The sequence below is a fragment of the Coregonus lavaretus genome, assembly GCF_964263955.1.
Source record: "Coregonus lavaretus genome assembly, chromosome: 20".
NCBI classification, from domain to species: domain Eukaryota; kingdom Metazoa; phylum Chordata; class Actinopteri; order Salmoniformes; family Salmonidae; genus Coregonus; species Coregonus lavaretus.
Genome location: NC_140007.1, coordinates 45,029,873 through 45,053,098, shown reverse-complemented (window position 1 = coordinate 45,053,098; position 23,226 = coordinate 45,029,873). Strand labels below are relative to the sequence as shown.

The 23,226-nt window shown below is 44.1% G+C and overlaps 2 protein-coding genes and 1 pseudogene across 4 annotated transcripts in view; 2 read left to right on the top strand and 1 right to left on the bottom strand.

Annotated features, from left to right (window-relative positions):
- Positions 1 to 6,118, top strand: part of LOC311148336 (sortilin-like) — a 28,031-nt gene extending 21,913 nt beyond the window's left edge. The window contains exons 15-20 of the mRNA XM_084185270.1: positions 450 to 566; positions 774 to 885; positions 1,224 to 1,336; positions 1,858 to 1,987; positions 2,196 to 4,942; positions 5,036 to 6,118. Of these exons, the coding sequence (XP_084041396.1) occupies positions 450 to 566; positions 774 to 885; positions 1,224 to 1,336; positions 1,858 to 1,987; positions 2,196 to 2,210 (487 nt within the window). The 3' untranslated portion in view covers positions 2,211 to 4,942; positions 5,036 to 6,118. The remainder of the gene's footprint in view (positions 1 to 449; positions 567 to 773; positions 886 to 1,223; positions 1,337 to 1,857; positions 1,988 to 2,195; positions 4,943 to 5,035) is intronic.
- A 20-nt stretch (positions 6,119 to 6,138) lies between these two features.
- On the bottom strand, positions 6,139 to 8,936 carry LOC311148189 (annotated as a pseudogene). The gene is made up of 4 exons (XR_014615649.1): positions 8,830 to 8,936; positions 8,424 to 8,532; positions 8,055 to 8,256; positions 6,139 to 6,686 (listed from the first exon to the last, which is right to left on the bottom strand). The product of XR_014615649.1 is annotated as an uncharacterized misc_RNA (transcript).
- Positions 8,937 to 9,380: 444 nt separating this feature from the next.
- The window catches only part of LOC311148341 (nuclear transcription factor Y subunit alpha-like), a 37,768-nt gene continuing 23,922 nt past the window's right edge, over positions 9,381 to 23,226 (top strand). Inside the window, exon 1 of one of the 2 annotated variants that reach the window (XM_084185276.1) lies at positions 9,381 to 9,706. The gene's annotated coding sequence lies outside the window, so the exon portion shown is untranslated. The remainder of the gene's footprint in view (positions 9,707 to 23,226) is intronic. The other variant, XM_084185277.1, reaches the window with a different exon arrangement.

Genomic DNA, 23,226 nt, shown 5'->3' with positions numbered 1-23,226 from the left:
CTGTCTCTGTTCCTCCCTTCCTGTCTGTCTCTCTCTGTCCCTCTGTCTCTGTTCCTCCCTTCCTGTCTGTCTGTCTCTGTCCCTCCCTGTCTGTCCCTGTCTGTCTGTCTCTGTCCCTCCCTGTCTGTCCCTGTCTCTGTCTGTCTCTGTCCCTCCCTCCCTCCCTTCCTGTCTGTCTGTCTCTGTCCCTCTGTCTCTCCCTGTCTGTCTGTATGTCTGTCTGTCTCTGTCCCTCTGTCTCTGTCCCTCCCTGTCTGTCTGTCTGTCTCTGTTCCTCCTTGTCTGTCTGTCTCTGTTCCTCCCTTCCTGTCTGTCTGTCTCTGTCCCTCCATGTCTGTCTGTCTGTCTGTCTGTCTGTCTGTCTGTCTGTCTGTCTGTCTGTGTCTCTGTCTATCTGTCTGTCCCTCCCTGTCTGTCTGTCTAACCTGCTCCACGCTGCCCCCCTGCAGTGACTTTGGGTACTACCGTAAAGAGAACAGCTCTGCGTGTGTGGAGCAGCCGGACCTGAAGGGCCACATTCTGGAGTTCTGTCTGCAGGGCAAGAAGGAGCTGCTGCAGACCACAGGGTAAGGCTTTGTTCCAACCTGGGCATTCACGAGACCGTGGTAGCCCACTGAGCGAAAGCCTAGGCATTAGCTTGGGGAGCTAACACAGGTCTTCAAGTCTCAGACAAAGCTACTCATCACACAAGTGTGGATCACCGAACCACCTCCATTAAGATACTCTCTTGTGTGACCATGACTGACCACTAACCATGCCTTCCTGGTCCACAGCTATAGGAAGATCCCTGGGGATAAGTGTGAGGGAGGAACACAGCCGGAGAGGAAAGAGATCGACCTCAGTAAGAGGTGTGTCAGTGACCTGCTGGGACGTCAGGAACTACTGGTTAGTAGAACTATTTATGTTCGTGGATCTCATTGGTACTGGTCTACGAGGGCCATAATCCAGTGGTAGTCTGATGAGTTTTGACTCCACCCCCAACAGAAAGCTGGTTAAAATGAAGTCATTACATCCAGTTGAATTTGGTCATAATGACGTTGTTTCAACCAGTTTAGCCTGCTGGGGGTGGAGTCAAAACTCCCCAGACTACCACTGGATCTCATTGGTCCTGTTATACGATGACTGACCACTGCAACATGACTATGGAGGTGATGCTGTACCGCTGTCAGTAGTAACGCTACTGTAGTCTTACTCTCTCTCTCTGTATCTCTCCCCTCCTACAGACAGATGGCCATCTGTCCAGCTCTGCACCCATCGTAGTGACGGTTCTAATCATTTTGATACTCAGTATCGTAGCTGGGGTCCTCTTCGTCAAGAAGTACGTCTGCGGTGGAAGGTCAGTACAGCTGTTTTTACGATTCCTTATGTTCTTTTAGATCAGGACAGCAAACTCTTCCAAGGAATGTACTGTGTCCAGTTGTAGCCATGTATACATCCACAAAGAACTGCAGAGAGTGAAGAGGCTGATCGGTACTTTAGGAGAGAGCTGTAGAGAGCTTCTAATGATCCGAGCTGAGCCAAACCAAGCTATACTGAGTCGAGCCAAACCAAGCTATGCTGATCCGAGCCAAACCAAGCTATACTGAGTCGAGCCAAACCAAGCTATACTGAGTCGAGCCAAACCAAGCTATACTGAGTAGAGCCAAACCAAGCTATGCTGATTCGAGCCAAACCAAGCTATGCTGAGCCGGGCCAAACCAAGCTATACTGAGCCGGGCCAAACCAAGCTATGCTGATCCGAGCCAAACCAAGCTATGCTGAGCCGGTTACTCAGGCACCATAGTTTCTGGCACAACGATAGTGTTAAAAGGGTTTAAGTGGCTCAGTGTGTCTGTGTGTTTCGATTGGCTCCCCCAGGTTCCTGGTGCACAGCTACTCTGTCCTACAGCAACATGCTGAGGCCCTGGGAGACGGAGTAGACGAGCCACTAGACAGCAACCACACTCAGGCTGGCAACAAGACCGACTTCCACGACGATTCAGACCAGGTAATGTTACCATAGAAACACACACACACTTTACATATCCTTTTCATGTTGTTATTTGTGTGGCCTTAGCACTTGTTAAACCGATAAAATGTAGGTCAGTTCTTAGTTAAAGGAATGGCTGTCTCTCCGTTGCCTCAGGGTTTTCTCTAGTCCTTTCTGTTAAAAGTCCACTTTCATAGGAATGTTTTTGTTCTCTGTGCTTCTGTAGGATCTTCTGGAGTAACAGGAGGATCCTGCAGCTCCCAGGAGGAACTACTAGCCTCCTGCATCTACAAGGGGAATCTAGTCTCCTGTCTGTCCTTTACAACCCAGAGCCTCCTGCATCTACAAGGGGAATCTAGTCTCCTGTCTCTCCTTTACAACCCAGAGCCTCCTGCATCTACAAGGGGAATCTAGTCTCCTGTCTGTCCTTTACAACCCAGAGCCTCCTGCAGCTACAAGGGGAATCTAGTCTCCTGTCTCTCCTTTACAACCCAGAGACTCCTGCATCTACAAGGGGAATCTAGTCTCCTGTCTGTCCGGAGGCTCACTGCTCTACATTGAAGAACAAGTTGATCCTATCTGTACACCCAGAGGCTCGCTGCTGCTCTCTCTCCTTCGCCTCCTGCTACTTCCTCCTTCCCCCCTCCACCATGACCCTTGACCTCTAACCCCTGCCCTTCCAGCACCTGGCGGAGAGTCCTTCTAATGCAGCTGTAATCAGTGAGGTGTTCAATGAGGCTTTGTGATCTGAGTGAGACACAGCCAGAGTTCAGCAGGGGAGCAGAGGTCAAGGAGGCTTGTTGTGGTTGATTTAGAATGTATTCTGCAAGTTCCTTTTCTGTTGGGAACAATGGAGTGATGGAATGATGTGGTGGTTCTGGACTACTGGTGAATCTGGAATAATGGAACTGCTGTGTAGAAGCTGTTTTATGGTCATCAGGAGCTTCTCTTAACAACATCTACTGTAGCTAGACTCTTCAACCAAGTGAATGTAAACAGCACCATGACATTAAGGGTTACACATGCCACTCCCGTTGCTTGGGACTGGGGATTTGGGGAATATGACGTATACACTTCTATTGAAGACATGTCCTCTTTCACCCTCCCCTGCACTTACATAAAGATCTTTCCTTTTTCATTCATGTGATTCGGGGTCGGGGACCTGGTAAGTAGGTTGCAATTAGTTACTGTGGCTTGGCAAAATTATTCTACCAAGCCACTCTATTCTAAACTAGATTTAAATATTTTGCCTAAATGATAAGACGCAAGTGAAAATATTTATAAGCATTTTAAAGTTGGATAGCAATAACATGTTTAGATACACCGCATCAACACGCTAAGCTTTCATAGCTGGAACCAACCTCCTCCTCTAAACTAAAGGGACGAATCCTAAAATGAGAAATATGTACCCAACTCAAACATTCACCTCCTAAATCATGCGTTGATGTCAATGGGGTGAAAAATGAGTTTCTTGTATCTCAAGTTATGATTTGGCTGTATTGGAACAATAGAATAAGTATATCTAAACATTGTATGCAGTTGTGACTGCCTAAAGCAGTAAAAAACATCTGTTTAGTTTTGAGTCAGAGGAGGGAAGTGTAGTGTACAAATAGCGATTGGCCTCACGCCTCCTCATTATAAATTATGTTTATGTTTTAATATATTGAGCTAATCATACACTAGTGAAAGTAGACCCAAAATGTGAAGGAAGGCCAATAGGAATCAATCATTGGAATAAACTGCACACAACAACGTAAACACAGGAACTAAAAAGCACATTTTAGAAATGTAGTACATAGATAGATCTGGACATCTTTTGATGAAGCCGTTTTGTTAGAAGAAATGGTTTTATAAGCTAACAATGTTGTATGGATGTCCAGCAGTTTAGCACTGGCGTGCCTGTTTTCAGTGTACTGTAGATCCTATCTGAATATGATGAGTTAATACTACTGAATCACATATTCATTGTGGTCACCACATTACCTGAAAGGGTCATTGACTTAGTTTCACAGAGACAGGGTCATCCTAGCCTCGGAAGCCCATTTGGAAGGACGGCCTTGGGAGACTAGGGTCATGCTAACTGGGTATAAACACCTGACGGGCGGTTTATATATATGTTTTCCTAATACTATAGTTGGATGCAATTGTTTTTAGAATAATGCATGTACAGTAGAAGCTAAATTAACAGTTCTTGTAGGCTTTTCATGTCTTGAATATTGAAACAAGACGCTGATAGCTTCCCATTTGAACTAGGCTACTTTAAATACCGAGGAGTCACATGATCTCTCTCTCTCTCTCTCTCACTAGTTTTTGCTGTTTAAAACATTTGTTGCACAATCCTTTCCCCTCTCTTCTTCTGTCTAATACATCCCTTTACATGGTGGGCTTCTATTTATTTGTAATCATTTGATTCTGAGTGCAGTAATGTAACTTATTGTGTGGATTGATCATGGTTATACAAGTGTCTAGTATGGGTGTAGGGTCTGTAATATGAGGGTAGGTCTGTAATATGAGGGTAGGTCTGTAATATGAGGGTAGGGTCTGTAATATGGGTGTAGGGTCTGTAATATGAGGGTAGGTCTGTTATATGAGGGTAGGGTCTGTAATATGAGGGTAGGTCTGTAATATGAGGGTAGGGTCTGTAATATGGGGGTAGGTCTGTAATATGGGTGTAGGGTCTGTAATATGAGGGTAGGTCTGTAATATGAGGGTAGGGTCTGTAATATGAGGGTAGGTCTGTAATATGGGTGTAGGGTCTGTAATATGGGTGTAGGGTCTGTAATATGAGGGTAGGGTCTGTAATATGAGGGTAGGTCTGTAATATGAGGGTAGGGTCTGTAATATGGGGGTAGGTCTGTAATATGGGTGTAGGGTCTGTAATATGAGGGTAGGTCTGTAATATGAGGGTAGGGTCTGTAATATGAGGGTAGGTCTGTAATATGAGGGTAGGTCTGTAATATGGGTGTAGGGTCTGTAATATGTGGGTAGGGTCTGTAATATGAGGGTAGGTCTGTAATATGAGGGTAGGTCTGTAATATGAGGGTAGGGTCTGTAATATGAGGGTAGGTCTGTAATATGGGGGTAGGGTCTGTAATATGAGGGTAGGTCTGTAATATGAGGGTAGGTCTGTAATATGAGGGTAGGGTCTGTAATATGAGGGTAGGTCTGTAATATGGGGGTAGGGTCTGTAATATGAGGGTAGGTCTGTAATATGGGGGTAGGGTCTGTAATATTTGGGTAGGGTCTGTAATATGGGGGGTGGCAGGTAGCTTAGTGGTTAAGAGCGTTGTGCCAGTAACCGAAAGGTCACTGGTTCTAATCCCCGATCTGACTAGGTGAAAAATCTGTCAATGTGCCCTTGAGCAAGGCACTTAAACCTAATTGCTCCTGTAAGTCGCTCTGGATAAGAGCGTCTGCTAAATGACTTAAATGTAAAATAATGGGGGTAGGGTCTGTAATATTTAGAATAGTTTCTAGGTATCAGAGCGGTTGGTGTATCCACAGTTTTTACCACATTGTCAATGACACCCCTAGATTGCGCTTACTCTAGTTAGCCAATGTTAATAAGGATTCCTTGAATTCAAACCAATAATACACATATATTCAGTCTCCTTTTCATTACATGGTGACTTGCAATACCAACTACCCTGTTGTTTTGTAGAATTGTCCTCAGACTTCTCTCCTACCCTCAAAGCAATGGAAACATACATAACCCAATTTTATTTTACTCCCTGATCATGCAATACAGCTTTATTTGTCCATTGTGAAACAGACAAATGCAATGTTTCATCAAACCTATATTTGGTATTTGGTTTGTACATTACTATACCCACACAGGATTGAAAGAATTTGCAAAATCTCGATTGGCATTAGAGCCAAGACAACACATACTGCAGCTGCTAAAACACTGGGAAGACACTTGTTCTGAATTAATTCCTATTTAATCATGAAGGTTTTATGTATTGAGATTTGAAAGGTGAGACACTTTTCTTACATTTTAAAATGGCTGTATAAAGTAATAATTCAATGTGATGACGGCTCTGTAAATATACAATCGTTATGTCTTTGTATCTGCTGTGTAGTTCTTCAGTATATTTGAGATGATCTTGCTTTGGGTTATTGACTAATAAATTAACTTGTCCCTTTGCTAAAAGTTTTCTGGTCCTATATTACATAAGAGTAGATTTTATTCTGATGTTAACATTCAGAAAAACAACTTGATGATACAAGAACGTAAAATCAAAACTTAACAGAAATGGTAAATAGTGCGTCATTGGTTTGTGGCATGATCAGTCTCTGGCATCTTTAAATAGAGGTTGCATATTACTGCATTATAGAGAAATCATCCAAATATAAACATCATCTCAACTTCAGATTCTGTACAGGAAGTTTCCCTCAGAAGAAAATAACTATTTTCCATTCTGTACCACAGGCGAGGGCTTTGTAGACCGCATTAGTTCCTCCAGTTCTTCCTCTGAAAACACCCTTCCATCCCATCTCTCCTCCATCCGCTCATCTTTCTCCTCTTCCTCCTCCAACACATTGTCCTCTGTATCTTCCTCCTCTTCCTCTCTAGAGTTATCTTGTCCTGAGGTGCGTCTGCTGTGCAGGGTGGGTAAGGTTGAGAGCTGGGTGCGTAGTGAGGCCAGAGGAGCAAGGCTGTTTCCAATAGTCATGGGTCTAGGGCCATCCTCCAAATCCCTGGGTATCAGACTGGCTGGTCAGGGGGACCAAGGCACCAGTGCCACTTCCTTTGGGTGGCATGGCTGCTGTGCTACTACTGCTCTGTCCAGAGCCAGGCAGCTACTGCCTACCCTTTCCCACCTCTACCACCAGGTAGGGCCAGCTCCTGCCTACCCTGTCCCACCTCTACCCCCAGGTAGGGCCAGCTGCTGCCTGCCCTTTCCCACCTCTACCCCCAGGTAGGGCCAGCTACTGCCTACCCTTTCCCCACCTCTACCCCCAGGTAGGGCCAGCTACTGCCTACCCTTTCCCACCTCTACCCCCAGGTAGGGCCAGCTACTGCCTACCCTTTCCCACCTCTACCCCCAGGTAGGGCCAGCTGCTGCCTACCTCTACCCCCAGGTAGGGCCAGCTGCTGCCTGCCCTGTCCCACCTCTACCCCCAGGTAGGGCCAGCTGCTGCCTGCCCTTTCCCACCTCTACCCCCAGGTAGGGCCAGCTGCTGCCTGCCCTGTCCCACCTCTACCCCCAGGTAGGTCCAGCTACTGCCTACCCTTTCCTACCTCTACCCCCAGGTAGGGCCAGCTGCTGCCTGCCCTTTCCCCACCTCTACCCCCAGGTAGGGCCAGCTGCTGCCTACCCTGTCCCACCTCTACCCCCAGGTAGGGCCAGCTACTGCCTGCCCTTTCCCACCTCTACCCCCAGGTAGGGCCAGCTACTGCCTGCCCTTTCCCACCTCTACCCCCAGGTAGGGCCAGCTGCTGCCTACCCTTTCCCACCTCTACCCCCAGGTAGGGCCAGCTGCTGCCTACCCTTTCCCACCTCTACCCCCAGGTAGGGCCAGCTACTGCCTGCCCTTTCCCCACCTCTACCCCCAGGTAGGGCCAGCTGCTGCCTGCCCTTTCCCACCTCTACCCCCAGGTAGGGCCAGCTGCTGCCTACCCTGTCCCCACCTCTACCCCCAGGTAGGGCCAGCTGCTGCCTGCCCTGTCCCACCTCTACCCCCAGGTAGGGCCAGCTGCTGCCTGCCCTGTCCCACCTCTACCCCCAGGTAGGGCCAGCTGCTGCCTGCCCTTTCCCACCTCTACCCCCAGGTAGGGCCAGCTGCTGCCTGCCCTGTCCCACCTCTACCCCCAGGTAGGGCCAGCTACTGCCTACCCTTTCCTACCTCTACCCCCAGGTAGGGCCAGCTGCTGCCTGCCCTTTCCCCACCTCTACCCCCAGGTAGGGCCAGCTGCTGCCTACCCTGTCCCACCTCTACCCCCAGGTAGGGCCAGCTACTGCCTACCCTTTCCCACCTCTACCCCCAGGTAGGGCCAGCTGCTGCCTGCCCTGTCCCACCTCTACCCCCAGGTAGGGCCAGCTGCTGCCTGCCCTGTCCCACCTCTACCCCCAGGTAGGGCCAGCTGCTGCCTGCCCTGTCCCACCTCCAGATAGGGCCTGCTGTCTCAGCCTGGCCCACACGCTGGAGTCCTCTTTAGCTTTCCTCTCTGGGGTGGGGGTGAACTTCCTCTGGAGGACTCTGAGGATGACGTCACGAGGACGGAGAAGCCCTCGGCCAGATGGTCAACGGTCCATTCCTCTGGTAGCTCCTGCTTCAGATACCTGGGGTGTGGTCAGTCATTGAGGCAAAACGTTCACAAAGTTGCAGATAGATAGAAATGTAATAAATAAAGCTGGCATGACTCCCTTGTCTACCTGACAGACAATCAAATATGCCATACACATTATATTTCTTTCCGAATATTTTGTAACATTGCACCCTTCCTCACCTGATCTGCTCCATGGCGTCCCAACTCAGCCTCTCTGGAGCTCCAGACTCAGTCAGCTGTCGTCCTGACTACATGGTACTTCACCGTCCTCTGTCTCCTCCTCTCTTCACTACACAGGGAAGGTGAGACTTGATAAATCTATAATATTATCTTAGATACAGTGTAGATGTATCACTGACAGGGTGAAAGTGGCTAGTGTACCATGTAGGCTTCCATTGTTGCTTTTGACCAGTACATCAACATGTCATTCTGCTACAGTAACAGGTATCCCACATTAGGATAGGCACCCTTCAATAGCCTGGTGGTCCCAGATCTGTTTGTGTTGTATTTATTATGGATCCCCATTAGCAGCTGCCAAGGCAGCAACTACTCTTCTTGGAGTTCAGCAAAATTAAGGCAGTTATACAATCTCTGCTTACATGTCGACAGCTTCTTGTAGACACTGGGCATCACTGACAGTGTGCCAAGCCTGAAGGCTACCAGGGAGACCATCCCGATAGTGATAGACGTCATGGCTATTCTGAAGGCTAACCACTGGTTACACTACTTGAAGAAAACACGGGGTGAGACATTCTCCATCTGGCTGATTTCCCCTGGTCATCCATTCAGTCTAATCTAGCTAAAAAGTTAACCTAGCAGAAATAACCCCAATGCAATGGAAAGTAACCTTTGCTAGTCTACAGAGCCAAATGCCTTAACTATCTAGATGCATACTTCTTTCCGCTACCTCAATTTAACACCTCACAACGTGTTCAAACAACAACCAGGTGTCTAGCCAACATCGATAGACATAATTAACAATTTTATTCACCCAAATAAAATTCCCCTACTAGACCAGATATCCTTTGCTTAAAAATCTCCGGCTAGTCCTGCTTACCTCGTGGAAACAATGTAGCACTTCCGCAAACATTCTAGTCGCCAGCGCCAAACACAGCCTACATCTGCTCACACTGCCACCTACTGGAGTGGGGTATAAAGAAAACAAAAAGTCACTACTTGGTCGAAACTACCCCAAAACAAATCAACATTTTCGTGAATGCATGGATATTGATGAATATTATCAATTGATGCAGTGGTAACACTTGTTAATAGAGATTGCATACAAAAAATAAATACCGGGTGGTAGAGCGGCCATTTTCGCCTATCTTCGTCTAAACGATCACATGCATCTCTTCGACATCGCTGTCGTTTCATTTGCGCCATTTTGTCCGCTCACTTTGGTGATTGGGCTTTAGAATCCTGTACTGGAGCCAATCAGAGGGATACCGGACAGCGAACACACGGTAAGAGAAGTCCGATTGAAGGCTATGCTAGTTGTCAGCACGGATTGGTTTATCATTGACCAACCAAATTATTAACGCTACAAAATACAGGAGTCGAACGTTTAAAATTACGAACTTCTAATGATTGCAGTAAGATGTTAGCGCAACAAATTCATTGCTAGCCAACTGGGGCGACCGAGACTGATTTGCGCGACAAATGCAACGTTTGGTTTTGAATGAAACTAATAAATAATGGTGCCGTTTGTAGCTAGCCAATGATATAAGCAAACTTTCATGCATTTCCAACATGCCTCCGCTCTGTATGAGATACTTTCTACAGGCTACCGTAGTTGTTTACTTGCTAGCAAACTATCCAGTTAACAAAGATCATATTTTCTCAAGCTAACTAACATTAGATGTGTACAGTAACTAACTAGCTAAATGTTTTGCGAGAAGCAGTTTCAAACAAAGGCTGAAGGTTCGGCAGGCTACAGTAATTGTTAGTTAGCTAGAACAAAGCAGAGTACAAAAAGATGTCATTCAACAAATGTAGCTAGCTTTTGTATTGATTTGCTGCATGATGGTGAATGCAGGCCATTCTGTAGCCCAAGGCCGGCAGATGGCGATATTGAGTAGTTTCGTTTTACCGTTTTTAATGCAGTGTATGCAGCCGGCAATTGTATTTGTTTATTTAACTAGGTAAGTCAGTTAAGAACAAATTCTTATTTACAATGACGGCCTACCTACCAAAAGGCAAAAGGCCTCCTACGGGGGCTGGGATTAAAACTGTAGGACAAAACACACATCACAAGAGAGACACCACAACACTACATAAAGAGAGACCTAAGACAACAACATAGCATGGCAGCAACACAAAACATGGTACAAACATTATTGGGCGCAGACAACAGCACAAAGGCAAGAAGGTAGAGACAATACATCACGCGAAGCAGCCACTACTGTCAGTAAGAGTAAGTATTTTGAATGACTTAAGGAGAGGGACGGAAGCAATACTGTTACAGCGAGTCAGTGGAAATAGTCTCTTAAGGTGCAGGTGGACAGCTAGGCTTTTCAATACATTAGTATCTAAAACATTCTCCATTCAAGGTTGCATAGGCTTCAAATTCCTCCTTAACTTTAAGGCTAAATGCTAATCCCGAATGTTGTGTATCGCGTTCAGCCAATCGGGTTGCAGCAGTCTGTTTTTTCGCAGCGGAAGTATTTAATTACGTCATCTAAAGGGAGCGTTGCCCGGCTACTGAGTTTGTAACGCAAGATGGAGGAGAGCTGTCTCTCCTCAGAGAGCGCATTTCTTTTGGGAGATTGCAAAATATGACCTTTTCATTCAAGCCAGGATAAATCAAATCAAATGTTATTTGTCACATGCCCCGAATACAACCGGTGTAGACCTTACAGTGAAATGCTTACTTACAAGCCCTTAACCAACAATTCAGTTTTAAGAAGAAGGGGGGGGGGGGGCAATGCAAATAGTCTGGGTAGCCATTTGATTAGATTTTCAAATATATTGTTTCAGTTGATAATAAAACATGTTTTGTTTAGTTACTTTTTCCTAAACTTCTTTCTCTAACTTTATAGCAAGTCAAGCTAGCTTGCAGAGCTAAAAACAAGCTTCGTCACATCACAATAAACTTAAAAGCAAGGCAAATGTCACATAATATAATTGGTTTAGAAACCAATGTGTATTATTTAACATTACTATTAAAATAGTACTCACTTATAGGAATGGGTAATTGTTTACAAGTTGCTAGCTATCCCACAAAGCCATCACCGAAAACCACATATTTTCATCTTCTTCTGTGGTTTTGTCATTTTCTGTTGTTCGGACTCTGGCTAGACTGAAGACAATGCAAAGTTAGCAAAATGTTAAAGTATGTAGAGTCTCTCTGGGGCGTTCAACCTGCAAGGGGGTGTAGCAATTCCCAGTTGTGAACGCCCCCATTGAAATGAATGACATCCGGCGCAACATAACTGAGTGCCCATGGTTAATGTGAACGAGGAATAAAGCAGCGCTGAATCGCATTAATGGAAACCAAGACTGTTCTCAAGGCGGGTCTGCCGGTTTTGACTAGCTGAAGTTACTTCTTGTAGCAGGTTAGGAGAACTTAGCAGCAGGTTAGGATAATTAATGTGGCAGGTTAGGAGAATGAGGTTAAGGTTAAAAGAGACGGGATTCACCCTAACCGCAGGGGATCCAGGATTATTTCCAGCAACATCGCAAACTGTTTTAGAGACTGACGGACAGGGTCTGGTAGCGCTCCAGTTCTCCCTGTCAGAATAAGCAACAGAGGACTTGGAAAGCATATCAACTCCTGTAGAAATGGCACTTTGGTTGTTGTGAGTAACCTAATTGATGTTCCTTTAACTCCGCCTTCTAGTGAGTTTATACAAACTGTCATCTCCTACCATTCTGATAGATTGGAGACTGTCAGAAAATGTGGTTGTAACGTTAATAATTTGATTGTTATTCCATTGGTTACCTCGAGGCAGAGTGGCCCACACTCATTGAATATGGCGCTTTTAAATGTTAGAGCAATCACAAGTTAAACCTTTCTCGTGAATGACCTCATTGCTGAGCACAAAGTTGATTGCATGTTTCTCACTGAAACATGGCTGTCTTCAGACTGTAGCAGGGACGGCCTGTTCAATAGGGCGATATGGGCGACGCACTGCCAAACGGGAAAAGGAAGGGATTTTTTTTCTAATCAATTATATCACGGCAACAGTAGTTATCAGTGTTGTAATCTATACGTCTGATCTGCCACAGTGCCACACTGCCACTAAATGTCGAATCAGGCTAAAGTCGTGCTTCAAATGGCTCCACCCCCTTTTGGGGCGATTTCAGTCAGATTGAAAATCGCCCAGAACTTCTGTCATAGACTCCCATGTAAAATCTATTTTTTTCAAATTTCAGAGCCTTCAATACAATCTCAATGGGTGTCTGTGGGCTTGCACTTACGCGCTTTCGTCACATGAACGTAACTAAGAAAAGAGAGGGTAGCAGCGTCAATCAATTCACTACTACTATCAACATGGCTAGGCTTCAGTGCAACTCGGTTGTGTCTTTGAAAGAATTTCCTTTTTGTCGGCGAACAAATGAAGATAAATTGGCAACGAAACAATTAGGACCTCCCAGACCAAATTTAATAATTCAACAGGTTTCTACTAAAGGCGGAAAGTCCTACACCCGAGGATTTTCCAAAAATTGGTACGAACGAAAAAAGACATTGCCACTCACTCAACTGGATGACGAGGGATACAGGCTAGCTGTCCGCCGCCACAACGATGAGGTTAGTGTTGATAATCACAAGTTTACTGGATGTGGATATGGTGTAATAAAGGCAGTTTATTCAGAGGTAAATATATCTGGAATCGCGTTCACGGACCCGTTCGTCAAACTCTTAAAAATGAACTTGGGCTGGGAATTGCCAGGAACCTCACGATAAGATATATGCATCAGCATTGCGAGTCTCATGATTCTATACGTATTGCGATTCGATACTGTGATTTTATTGCGCACCATATGTCTGTTGCAGAGGGATCAGAAAGCCATGAGAACGAGTTTTGATCAGTCATGGAAATAAAAGTGCTGAAAACAAATTGGCTCCCAATGTGAAAAGATTGAGAACAAGCTATGAAGGAACAATAATGGTGTTTTGGTGCAGGTACAGCCAACTAGCGCTAAAATATTGCGATATTGTCAATACAGTATATCGTAAAGTATCACTATGTAACTCGATTTCTTTCACCCCAATCCCTCAAATTAACGGTAAATAACTGAATTGTTTGCCCCACATTTAGCTAAGATGATTAGCTAGCCAGCTAAAATGTTTTAGTTAGTTAGCAGTCGCATCTACAATAGTTTACTGTCAATAACATGTCTCCAAAAATGACGTGGTGTCTCCAATTGTGTTGACATTTTACAATTGCAATGCGCATCCATGAGTATCCACTTTCTGTAGCTCAGCTGGTAGAGCATGGTGCTTGTAACGCCAAGGTAGTGGGTTCGATCCCCGGGACCACCCATACACAAAAATGTATGCACGCATGACTGTAAGTCGCTTTGGATAAAAGCGTCTGCTAAATGGCATATTATTATTATTATTATTATTATTATTATTATTATTATTATTATTATCTGAAGAGAGCCCCGAAACATTGTGTGCAGACATTTTATGCAATAAATGAAGTAGGTTCAATCTAGTAGTTCTGATCTTCTGATTGGTCCTGATGAGTTGGGCGAGGTCCCCTGCAGGCTACTGTCACTGTTGCATTGGCTCTGAGTCGGGTTCTCTGTCTTCAAATGTTCAGCCTAAGAGAGGGGATTTTTGTGTGTGTGTGTGTGTGTGTGTGTTTAACAGTGATGATGTGTGTGTGTTTGTGTGTGTGTGTGTCCTCAGAGCAAGAACTCGTGAGTTGGAAGAACTGAGAGGCCTATGGCGTGGGTGTTGTCCTTGGCCACCTGCTGACAAGGCTGACAAGATAGGACCCTTTTGTCCATTGTTATTGGATAGGAACAGAACTTATAACCAGCTCCTGACCTAAATAGATCTTAGCACAACATTTTACTCAACATATCATATTCCATATTCACTATAACAAATATATTTACTACGACATTAGCAAGAACCGCCACATCCTCAGCCGGCTAATCCAGTGTGTGAAGTTTTGCGGAGTGTTTGAGTTAGCTTTGCGAGGCAAAGATGAAACTGAGGGCTCCACCAACCCTGGTAAGCCAACACTTTTGAGATCAGTCAATAAATGCTTCTGGTATTGACTTATATGCTGCCCCTGTCTTCATGTTGTTGCTGGACATATCTTTTTTTAAATGTGTGTAGGTCACCTAAATCATCAGAAAAATTGCCCCTCCTGAGAATTTTTTCAGGAGCCGCCACTGGACTGTAGTGCCACTCTTATTGAAGTCTCTCCCCGGACTACAGCTTTTCAGACAGCCTCTATTTTGACTAATTCTCTCTGCTGTAAGGACATTTTGTTTGGGAACTTTGGGTCTTTTGAGCGTCATGCTATACTGTTTAAATGTCAACCAGCAGTGCTGGTCATAATGTTGTATAGGCCAACAAAGCACTGCCCCCCTTTGTTTGTTTTTTGCGTTTATTTTTACAGGGACAGTGCACATTAATCAACGTTTCAGTAAAAGTGCCGGTTTTAGCCAGCCGGCTAATTTTCAACCACAGTCCCTGGGCAGGTTATTAAAAACTATTACAATAATAATAGAGACAAACAATGAGCAGTGAGCAACATAGGACAAGCAGCACGCAGACAGAGTAACATAGAACAAGCAACACGTAGCACGCAGACATAGTAACATAGAACAAGCAACACGTAGCACGCAGACAGAGCAACATAGAACAAGCAACACGTAGCACGCAGACAGAGCAACATAGAACAAGCAACACGTAGCACGCAGACAGAGCAACATAGAACAAGCAACACGTAGCACACAGACAGAGTAACATAGAACAAGCAACACGTAGCACGCAGACAGAGCAACATAGAACAAGCAACACGTAGCACGCAGACAGAGCAACATACAATTGAAGTCGGAAGTTTACATACACTTAGGTTGGAGTCATTAAAACTCGTTTTTCAACCACTCCACAAATTTCTTGTTAACAAACTATATTTTTGGCAAGTCAGTTAGGACATCTACTTTGTGCATGACACAAGTAAGTTTTCCAACAATTGTTTACATACAGATTATTTCACTTATAATTCACTGTATCACAATTCCAGTGGGTCAAAAGTTTCCATACACTAAGTTGACTGTGCCTTTAAAAAGTTTGGAAAATGCCAGAAAATGATGTCATGGCTTTAGAAGCTTCTGATAGGCTAATTGACATCATTTGAGTCATTTGGAGGTGTACCTGTGGATGTATTTCAAGGCCTACCTTCAAACTCAGTGCCTCTTTGCTTGACATCATGGGGAAATCAGAATAATTGTAGACCTCCACAAGTCTGGTTCATCCTTGGGAGCAATTTTCAAACGCCTGAAGGTACCACGTTCATCTGTACAAACAATAGTACGCAAGTATAAACACCATGGGACCACGCAGCCGTCATACCGCTCAGGAAGGAGACGCATTCTGTCTCCTAGAGATGAACGTACTTTGGTGTGAAAAGTGAAAATCAATCCCAGAACAACAGCAAAGGACCTTGTGAAGATGCTGGAGGAAACAGGTACAAAAGTATCTATATCCACAATAAAACAAGTCCTATATCGACATAACCTGAAAGGCCGCTCATCAAGGAAGAAGCCACTGCTCCAAAACCGCCATAAAAAAGCCAGACTACGGTTTGCAACTGCACATGGGGACAAATATCGTACTTTTTGGAGAAATGTGCTCTGGCCTGATGAAACAAAAATAGAACTGTTTGGCCATAATGACCATCGTTATGTTTGGAGGAAAAAGGGCAAGGCTAGCAAGCCGAAGAACACCATCCCAACCGTGAAGCACGGGGGTGGCAGCATCATGCTGTGGGGGTGCTTTGCTGCAGGAGGGACTGGTGCACTTCACTAAATAGATGGCATCATGAGGAAGGAAAATTATGTGGATATATTGAAGCAACATCTCAAGACATCAGTCAGGAAGTTAAAGCATGGTCTTAAATGGGTCTTCCAAATGGACAATGACCCCAAGCCTACTTCCAAAGTTGTAGCAAAATGGCTTAAGGACAACAAAGTCAAGGTATTGGAGTGGCCATCACAAAGCCCTGACCTCAATCCTATAGAAAATGTGTGGGCAGAACTGAAAAAGCGTGTGCGAGCAAGGAGGCCTACAAACCTGACTCAGTTACACCAGTTCTGTCAGGAGGAATGGGCCAAAATTCACCCAACTTCTTGTGGAAGGCTACCCGAAACGTTTGACCCAAGTTAAACAATTTATAGGCAATGCTACCAAATACTAATTGAGTGTATGTAAACTTCTGACCCACTGGGAATGTGATGAAATAAATAAAAGCTGAAAGAAATCATTCTCTCTACTATTATTCAGACATTTCACATTCTTAAAATAAAGTGGTGATCTTAACTGACCTAAGACAGGGAATTTTTACTAGGATTAAATGTCAGGAATTGTGAAAAACTGAGTTTAAATGTATTTGGCTAAGGTGTATGTAAACTTCTGACTTCAACTGTAGAACAAGCAACACGTAGCACGCCGACAGAGCAACATAGAACAAGCAACACATAGCACTCAGACAGAGCAACATAGAACAAGCAACACGTAGCACGCAGACAGAGTAACATAGAACAAGCAACACGTAGCAAGCAGACAGAGCAACATAGAACAAGCAACACGTAGCACGCAGACAGAGAAACATAGAACAAGCAACACGTAGCACGCAGACAGAGCAACATAGAACAAGCAACACATAGCACTCAGACAGATCAACATAGAACAAGCAACACGTAGCACTCAGACAGAGCAACATAGAACAAGCAACACGTAGCACGCAGACAGAGAAACATAGAACAAGCAACATGTAGAATGCAGACAGAGCAACATAGAACAAGCAACACGTAGTATGCAGACAGAGCAACATAGAACAAGCAACATGTAGCACGCAGACAGAGCAACATAGAACAAGCAACACGTAGCACGCAGACAGAGCAACATAGAACAAGCAACACGTAGCACGCAGACAGAGCAATAGCGCAAAAAGCAACAAAACAAAATACATAAAAGCAACAGTGTTTCCACACCTCACAAGCTACAGACAACATGGAAAGCGGCAATACACAGCTAGAGATTATGTTCACAAGTCTGATTGGCCTTTAGCCATGTCTTTATGATTTTTGTGAAGATGCGATAGGTGGTACAGTTATGTGTGTCTGATGGCAGTGTGTTCCAGACATGGGAAGCTCTAACAGAGAAAGCAGATTGACTAAAGGTGCTTTTCCTTAAGGGAACAATACAGTCACCTCTCATGGCAGACCTTGTGGATCTGCTGCCATGGGTTTGGGTTTTCTGTTTAACAAAAGTACTAAGTGGAGGGGGAGGAGCCAGGCCATTTAGGATCTTGAATACAAGACATGCGTCGGTGTATTGCACAAGATTTTCCCAACTCAGGAGCTCATGCTTTCTGAGCATGTAACAGTGATGGTGGCTATTGGGCTTTCTATCAAGCACTTTGAGAGCCTGTTTATAGACAGACTGAATGGGTTTTAATGTTGTACAGCAAGCTTGGGTCCAACTAGTCAAGCAGTATGTTAAGTGGGGGAGTATCGTAGATTTGAAGTACAGTTTTGATACCTCTGTAGTCAAAACAATTTTGTTTGAATCGGAAATTAGCTAGGTTGAATTTGGTTGTTTGAGTTACCTTTTTCGCCTGCTTTTTAAAAGAGAGGTTGGAAACAAGGATGATGCCAAGGTACTTAAAATCGGACCACCTGGAGCTTCTCCCCTGACACATACAGTTGAAGTCAGAAGTTTACATACACCTTAGCCAAATACATTTAAACTCAGTTTTTCCCAATTCCTGACATTTAATCCTAGTAAAAATTCCATGTCTTAGGTCAGTTAGGATCACCACTTTATTTTAAGAATGTGAAATGTCAGAATAATAGTACAGAGAATGTTTTATTTCAGCTTTTATTTATTTCATCACATTCCCAGTGGGTCAGAAGTTTACATACACTCAATTAGTATTTGGTAGCATTGCCTTTAAATTGTTTAACTTGGGTCAAACGTTTCGTGTAGCCTTCCACAAGCTTCCCACAATAAGATGGGTGAATTTTGGCCCATTCCTCCTGACAGAGCTGGTGTAACTGAGTCAGGTTTGTAGGCCTCCTTGCTTGGCCACTTCAATACCTTGACTTTGTTGTCCTTAAGCCATTTTGCCACAACTTTGGAGGTATGCTTGGGGTCATTGTCCATTTGGAAGACCCATTTGCGACCAAGCTTTAACTTCCTGACAGATGTTTTCAGATGTTGCTTCAATATATTCACATACATTTCCTTCCTCATGATGCCATCTATTTTGTGAAGTTCACCAGTCCCTCCTACCCCATATGTAACTCTGTGTTGTTGTTTTTAATCACACTGCTTTGCTTTATCTTGGCCAGGTCGCAGTTGTAAATGAGAACTTGTTCTCAACTGGTTTACCTGGTTAAATAAAGGTGAAATAAAATAAAAAATAAAAAATGATGCTGCCACCCCCGTGCTTCACGGTTGGGATGGTGTTCTTCGGCTTGCAAGCGCCCCCTTTTTCCTCCAAACATAACGATGGTCATTATGGCCAAACAGTTCTATTTTTGTTTCATCAGACCAGAGGACATTTCTCCAAAAAGTACGATCTTTGTCCCCATGTGCAGTTGCAAACCGTAGTCTGGCTTTTTTATGGCGGTTTTGGAGCAGTGGCTTCTTCCTTGCTGAGCGGCCTTTCAGTTTATGTCGATATAGGACTCGTTTTACTGTTTTGTACCTGTTTCCTCCAGCATCTTCACAAGGTCATTTGCTGTTGTTCTGGGATTGATTTGCACCAAAGTATGTTCATCTCTAGGAGACAGAACGCGTCTCCTTCCTGAGCGGTATGACGGCTGCGTGGTCCCATGGTGTTTATACTTGCGTACTATTGTTTGTATAGATGAACATGGTACCTTCGGCGTTTGGAAATTGCTCCCAAGGATGAACCAGACTTGTGGAGGTCTACAATGTTTTTTCTGAGGTCTTGGCTGATTTCTTTTGATTTTCCCATGATGTCAGCAAAGAGGCACATAGTTTGAAGGTAGGCCTTGAAATACATCCACAGGTACACCTCCAATTGACTCAAATTATGTCAATTAGCCTATCAGAAGCTTCTAACGCCATGACATCATTTTCTGTAATTTTCCAGGCTGTTTAAAAGCACAGTCAACTTAGTGTTTGGAAACTTCTGACCCACTGGAATTGTGATACAGTGAATTATAAGTGAAATAATCTGTCTGTAAACAATTGTTGGAAAAATTACTTGTGTCATGCACAAAGTAGATGTCCTAACCGACTTGCCAAAACTATAGTTTGTTAACAAGACATTTGTAGAGTGGTTGAAAAACAAGTTTTAATGACTCCAACCTAAGTGTATGTAAACTTCCGACTTCAGCTGCAGACATCTGGCTCAGTATCATCAGTTGTCCTCATTGTGGACAACATGCAGGCTGTTTTTTTCACATTGAGATGCAAACATGAGTCACTGAGCCACTCTGTAACCTGGACCATTACAGTAGTGAGTTCTGGTACAGCTTGTTGTTTGCTCTTTGCAAGCACATATATCACTGTATCATCTGCATACATTTGAACTTCAGACCCAGTACAGACAGAAGGCAGATCATTAATGTACAGGCTGAACAGCAGGGGCCCCAGTATTGACCCTTGGGGCCCCAGTATTGACCCTTGGGGCACGCCCACATCATAGATGAGGATGGGCGACAGCTCATTGCTCACTCTGCTGGAGACTCTTATCTCCCTCACTAACTTTAAGCATCAGTTGTCAGAGCACCTTACCGATCACTGCACCTGTACACAGCCCATCTGAAATTAGCCCGCCTAACTACCTCATCCCTATATTGTTATTTATTTTGCTCATTTGTACCCCAGTATCTCTATTTGCACATCATCTCTTGCACATCTATCATTCCAGTGTTAATACTAATTGTAATTATTTTGCACTATAGCCTATTTTATTGCCTTACCTCCATAACTTGCTAAATTTGCACACACTGTATATATATGTATTTCTGTTGTATTTTTTTGACTTTGTTTTGTTTTACCCCATATGTAACTCTGTGTTGTTGTTTTTATCGCACTGCTTTGCTTTATCTTGGCCAGGTCGCAGTTGTAAATGAGAACTTGTTCTCAACTGGTTTACCTGGTTAAATAAAGGTTAAATAAATAAATAAATAAAACTCTGACACACTGGGTTCTGCCTTCAAGGTATGATTTCATCCATCTCAAGGCATCGGGGGGAAAAGTTGAACTTGGACAGTTTTGTGATGAGAACCTCATGGTTAACAGTATCAAAAGCTTTCCTTAGGTCTAGAAATACATCCCCAACAACGCCCCCTTTGTCCATCTTGGACTTCACATTTTCCAGAAGCAAGCAGTTGGCCGTTACTGTGGAGTGTTTTGCTCTGAAGCCAAACTGCATGGAGTGTAATGTGAAGGGGCTGTTGTTGAGTTGGGCAATCAGTTGCTCTGCTACACACTTTTCAGCAACCTTCGACACCACAGGTAGTATACTAACGGGCCTGTAGTTACTCACGTCAGCAGGGTCACCTGATTTAAAGATGGCCGTTATTATGGCCGACTTCCAGACCCTTGGAAACACCCCCTGACCAATAGATGTGTTGGTGACCTTAGTAATGGGGCCAATGAGTGACTCTTTGTAGTTTTTAAGAAAGGTAGAGTCCAGCCCAAACACATCTTTTGGCTTTAGAGTTCTTTAGTGAGCTAATCACCTTGTTCACCTCTGACTCAGAAACCTCCCTTATGATGAAGACGGGTTGAGGGTCATTCATTGGCGCTGAGCCCAAGAAACCAGTGGAGGGGGGTACTGTGTCAGTACATTGACAGAGTCAACAAAGTAGGAATTGAAGGCTGTTGCTATTTCGACTGCATCCTGTGTTAGACTGTCATTCACATTGAGTTCTAGTCTTTTTGCAGTGTTACTATGGTCTTTCCCTTTTCACTTTTTTTTAGATTCTCCCAGATCAATTTAGAATTTCCCTTTGCTTCACCAATTATGTTGATAAAAAAAAAGTTTGCCTTGGCCTCTCTGATTTTCTTTAATCACCTTATTTCTCAACATGGTAAACCTACGTCTAATTCGGACTTTAAGGCTGTTTTTAGAGCATGATCTCATTCTTTCATCAGTTTCCAGATTTCTCCATTTATCCAAGGAGGAGTGCTCTTTTAGCCAGGTTTGGATTTGATTTTCTTTTAGGAAGCCATTTTATTGTAGTCTGGATTTAATGATTTAGTCACTCTGGTTTATTACTGAACACCAGATCAATCTGTGTTTTAGAGCAACAAGTCTCCCTGGTTGGGCCTTTTAACTAGCTGTCTAAGGTCAAAGGTGTTAGTGATCCGTTTGAGGGTTTTCCTACAAGACTTGTCTTCATAATTAATGTTAAAGTCTCCCATTTAAGATTACCCCTTTCCCAAAATCACATTCCCTAAGCATGTTATTAAACTGATTTTTAAAAAAAACACAGTTTGTTTACATTGGATATGTTCTTTAATGTAAATAATCAGACCCCCCTCTTTCTTCAATCCTGTCTCTCCTGAAAACATTGTAGCCAGGCACAAGGTTGGAGTCTGTGAGAAGTCAAGGTTGGAGTCTGTGAGAAGATGTTGAATTTGATCACTTCTTAGAATGACACTGAGAATATTCAAGTGTTACCCCCCTAGTAGGGGGCATTCTTTTTAAAATGTTACCCCCTTTTTGTCTCCAATTTCGTGATATCCAATTGCAATCCAATTAAGATCTTGTCTCATCGTTGCAACTCCCCAACGTGCTCGGGAGAGGCGAAGGTTGAGTCATGCGTCCTCCGAAACATGACCCGCCAAGCCGCGCTTCTTAACACCCGCTCGCTTAACCCAGAAGCCATCTGCACCAATGTGTTGGAGGAAACACCTTTCAGCTGACGACCGAAGTCAGCCTGCAGGCGCCCGGCCCGCCACAAGGAGTTGCTAGAACGCGATGAGCCAAGTAAAGCCCCCCCCCGGCCAAACCCTCCCCTAACCCGGACGACGCTGGGCCAATTGTGCGCCGCCCTATGGGACTCCCTGTCACGGCCGGTTGTGACACAGCCTGGGATCCAACCCCAGGCTGTAGTGACGCCGCAACATTGCGATGCAGTGCCTTAGACCACTGCGCCACTCGGGAGGCCTGCCCGACTTTCTTTACTGATTTTATCTGAACTATTGTCGATTGTCCTTGAGAACTATGATAAAATCATTGTGTTAAGAGATTTTAATATTCATGTTGACAAAGAGACTGACTCCAAGGCCATTGAATTTATTAATCTTTTGAGCTCTATGGACTTTATCCAACATGTTATCTTACCTCTGAAGTCGCTACCGATTTTATTGAGTGTATGAACAAAACTCCACCACCTATTCTGCTTTCCTCTTGTGATGATTTAGTTGATAACTTTTTTAATAGCAAATTAAGGGCAACTATTGATGCCATAGCTCCAGTAAAGTTGAAAAAGGCCACATCCAAACAGAGAGCCCCTTGGATGAGTGAGGAAACTAATCAATTAAAGAGACATTGCAGAAAGTGGACGAAGACAAAGTTGCAGGTCCATTATGATATTCTGAGAGAGAAACTTGGCATATATAACGAGGCAATTACCCTGGCGTGACGTTTTGATAACCATGTAAATCTCTCTCGGACATTGTGACTTTTATCAATATATTCGTCTCTATTTACGCTCAGATTCAAAAATGCCAATTAGCATCAAAGTAGAAATCATGCAAAACTACAAATTCTAGCAAGCTCTTGCACGTCATTTCAAGCTG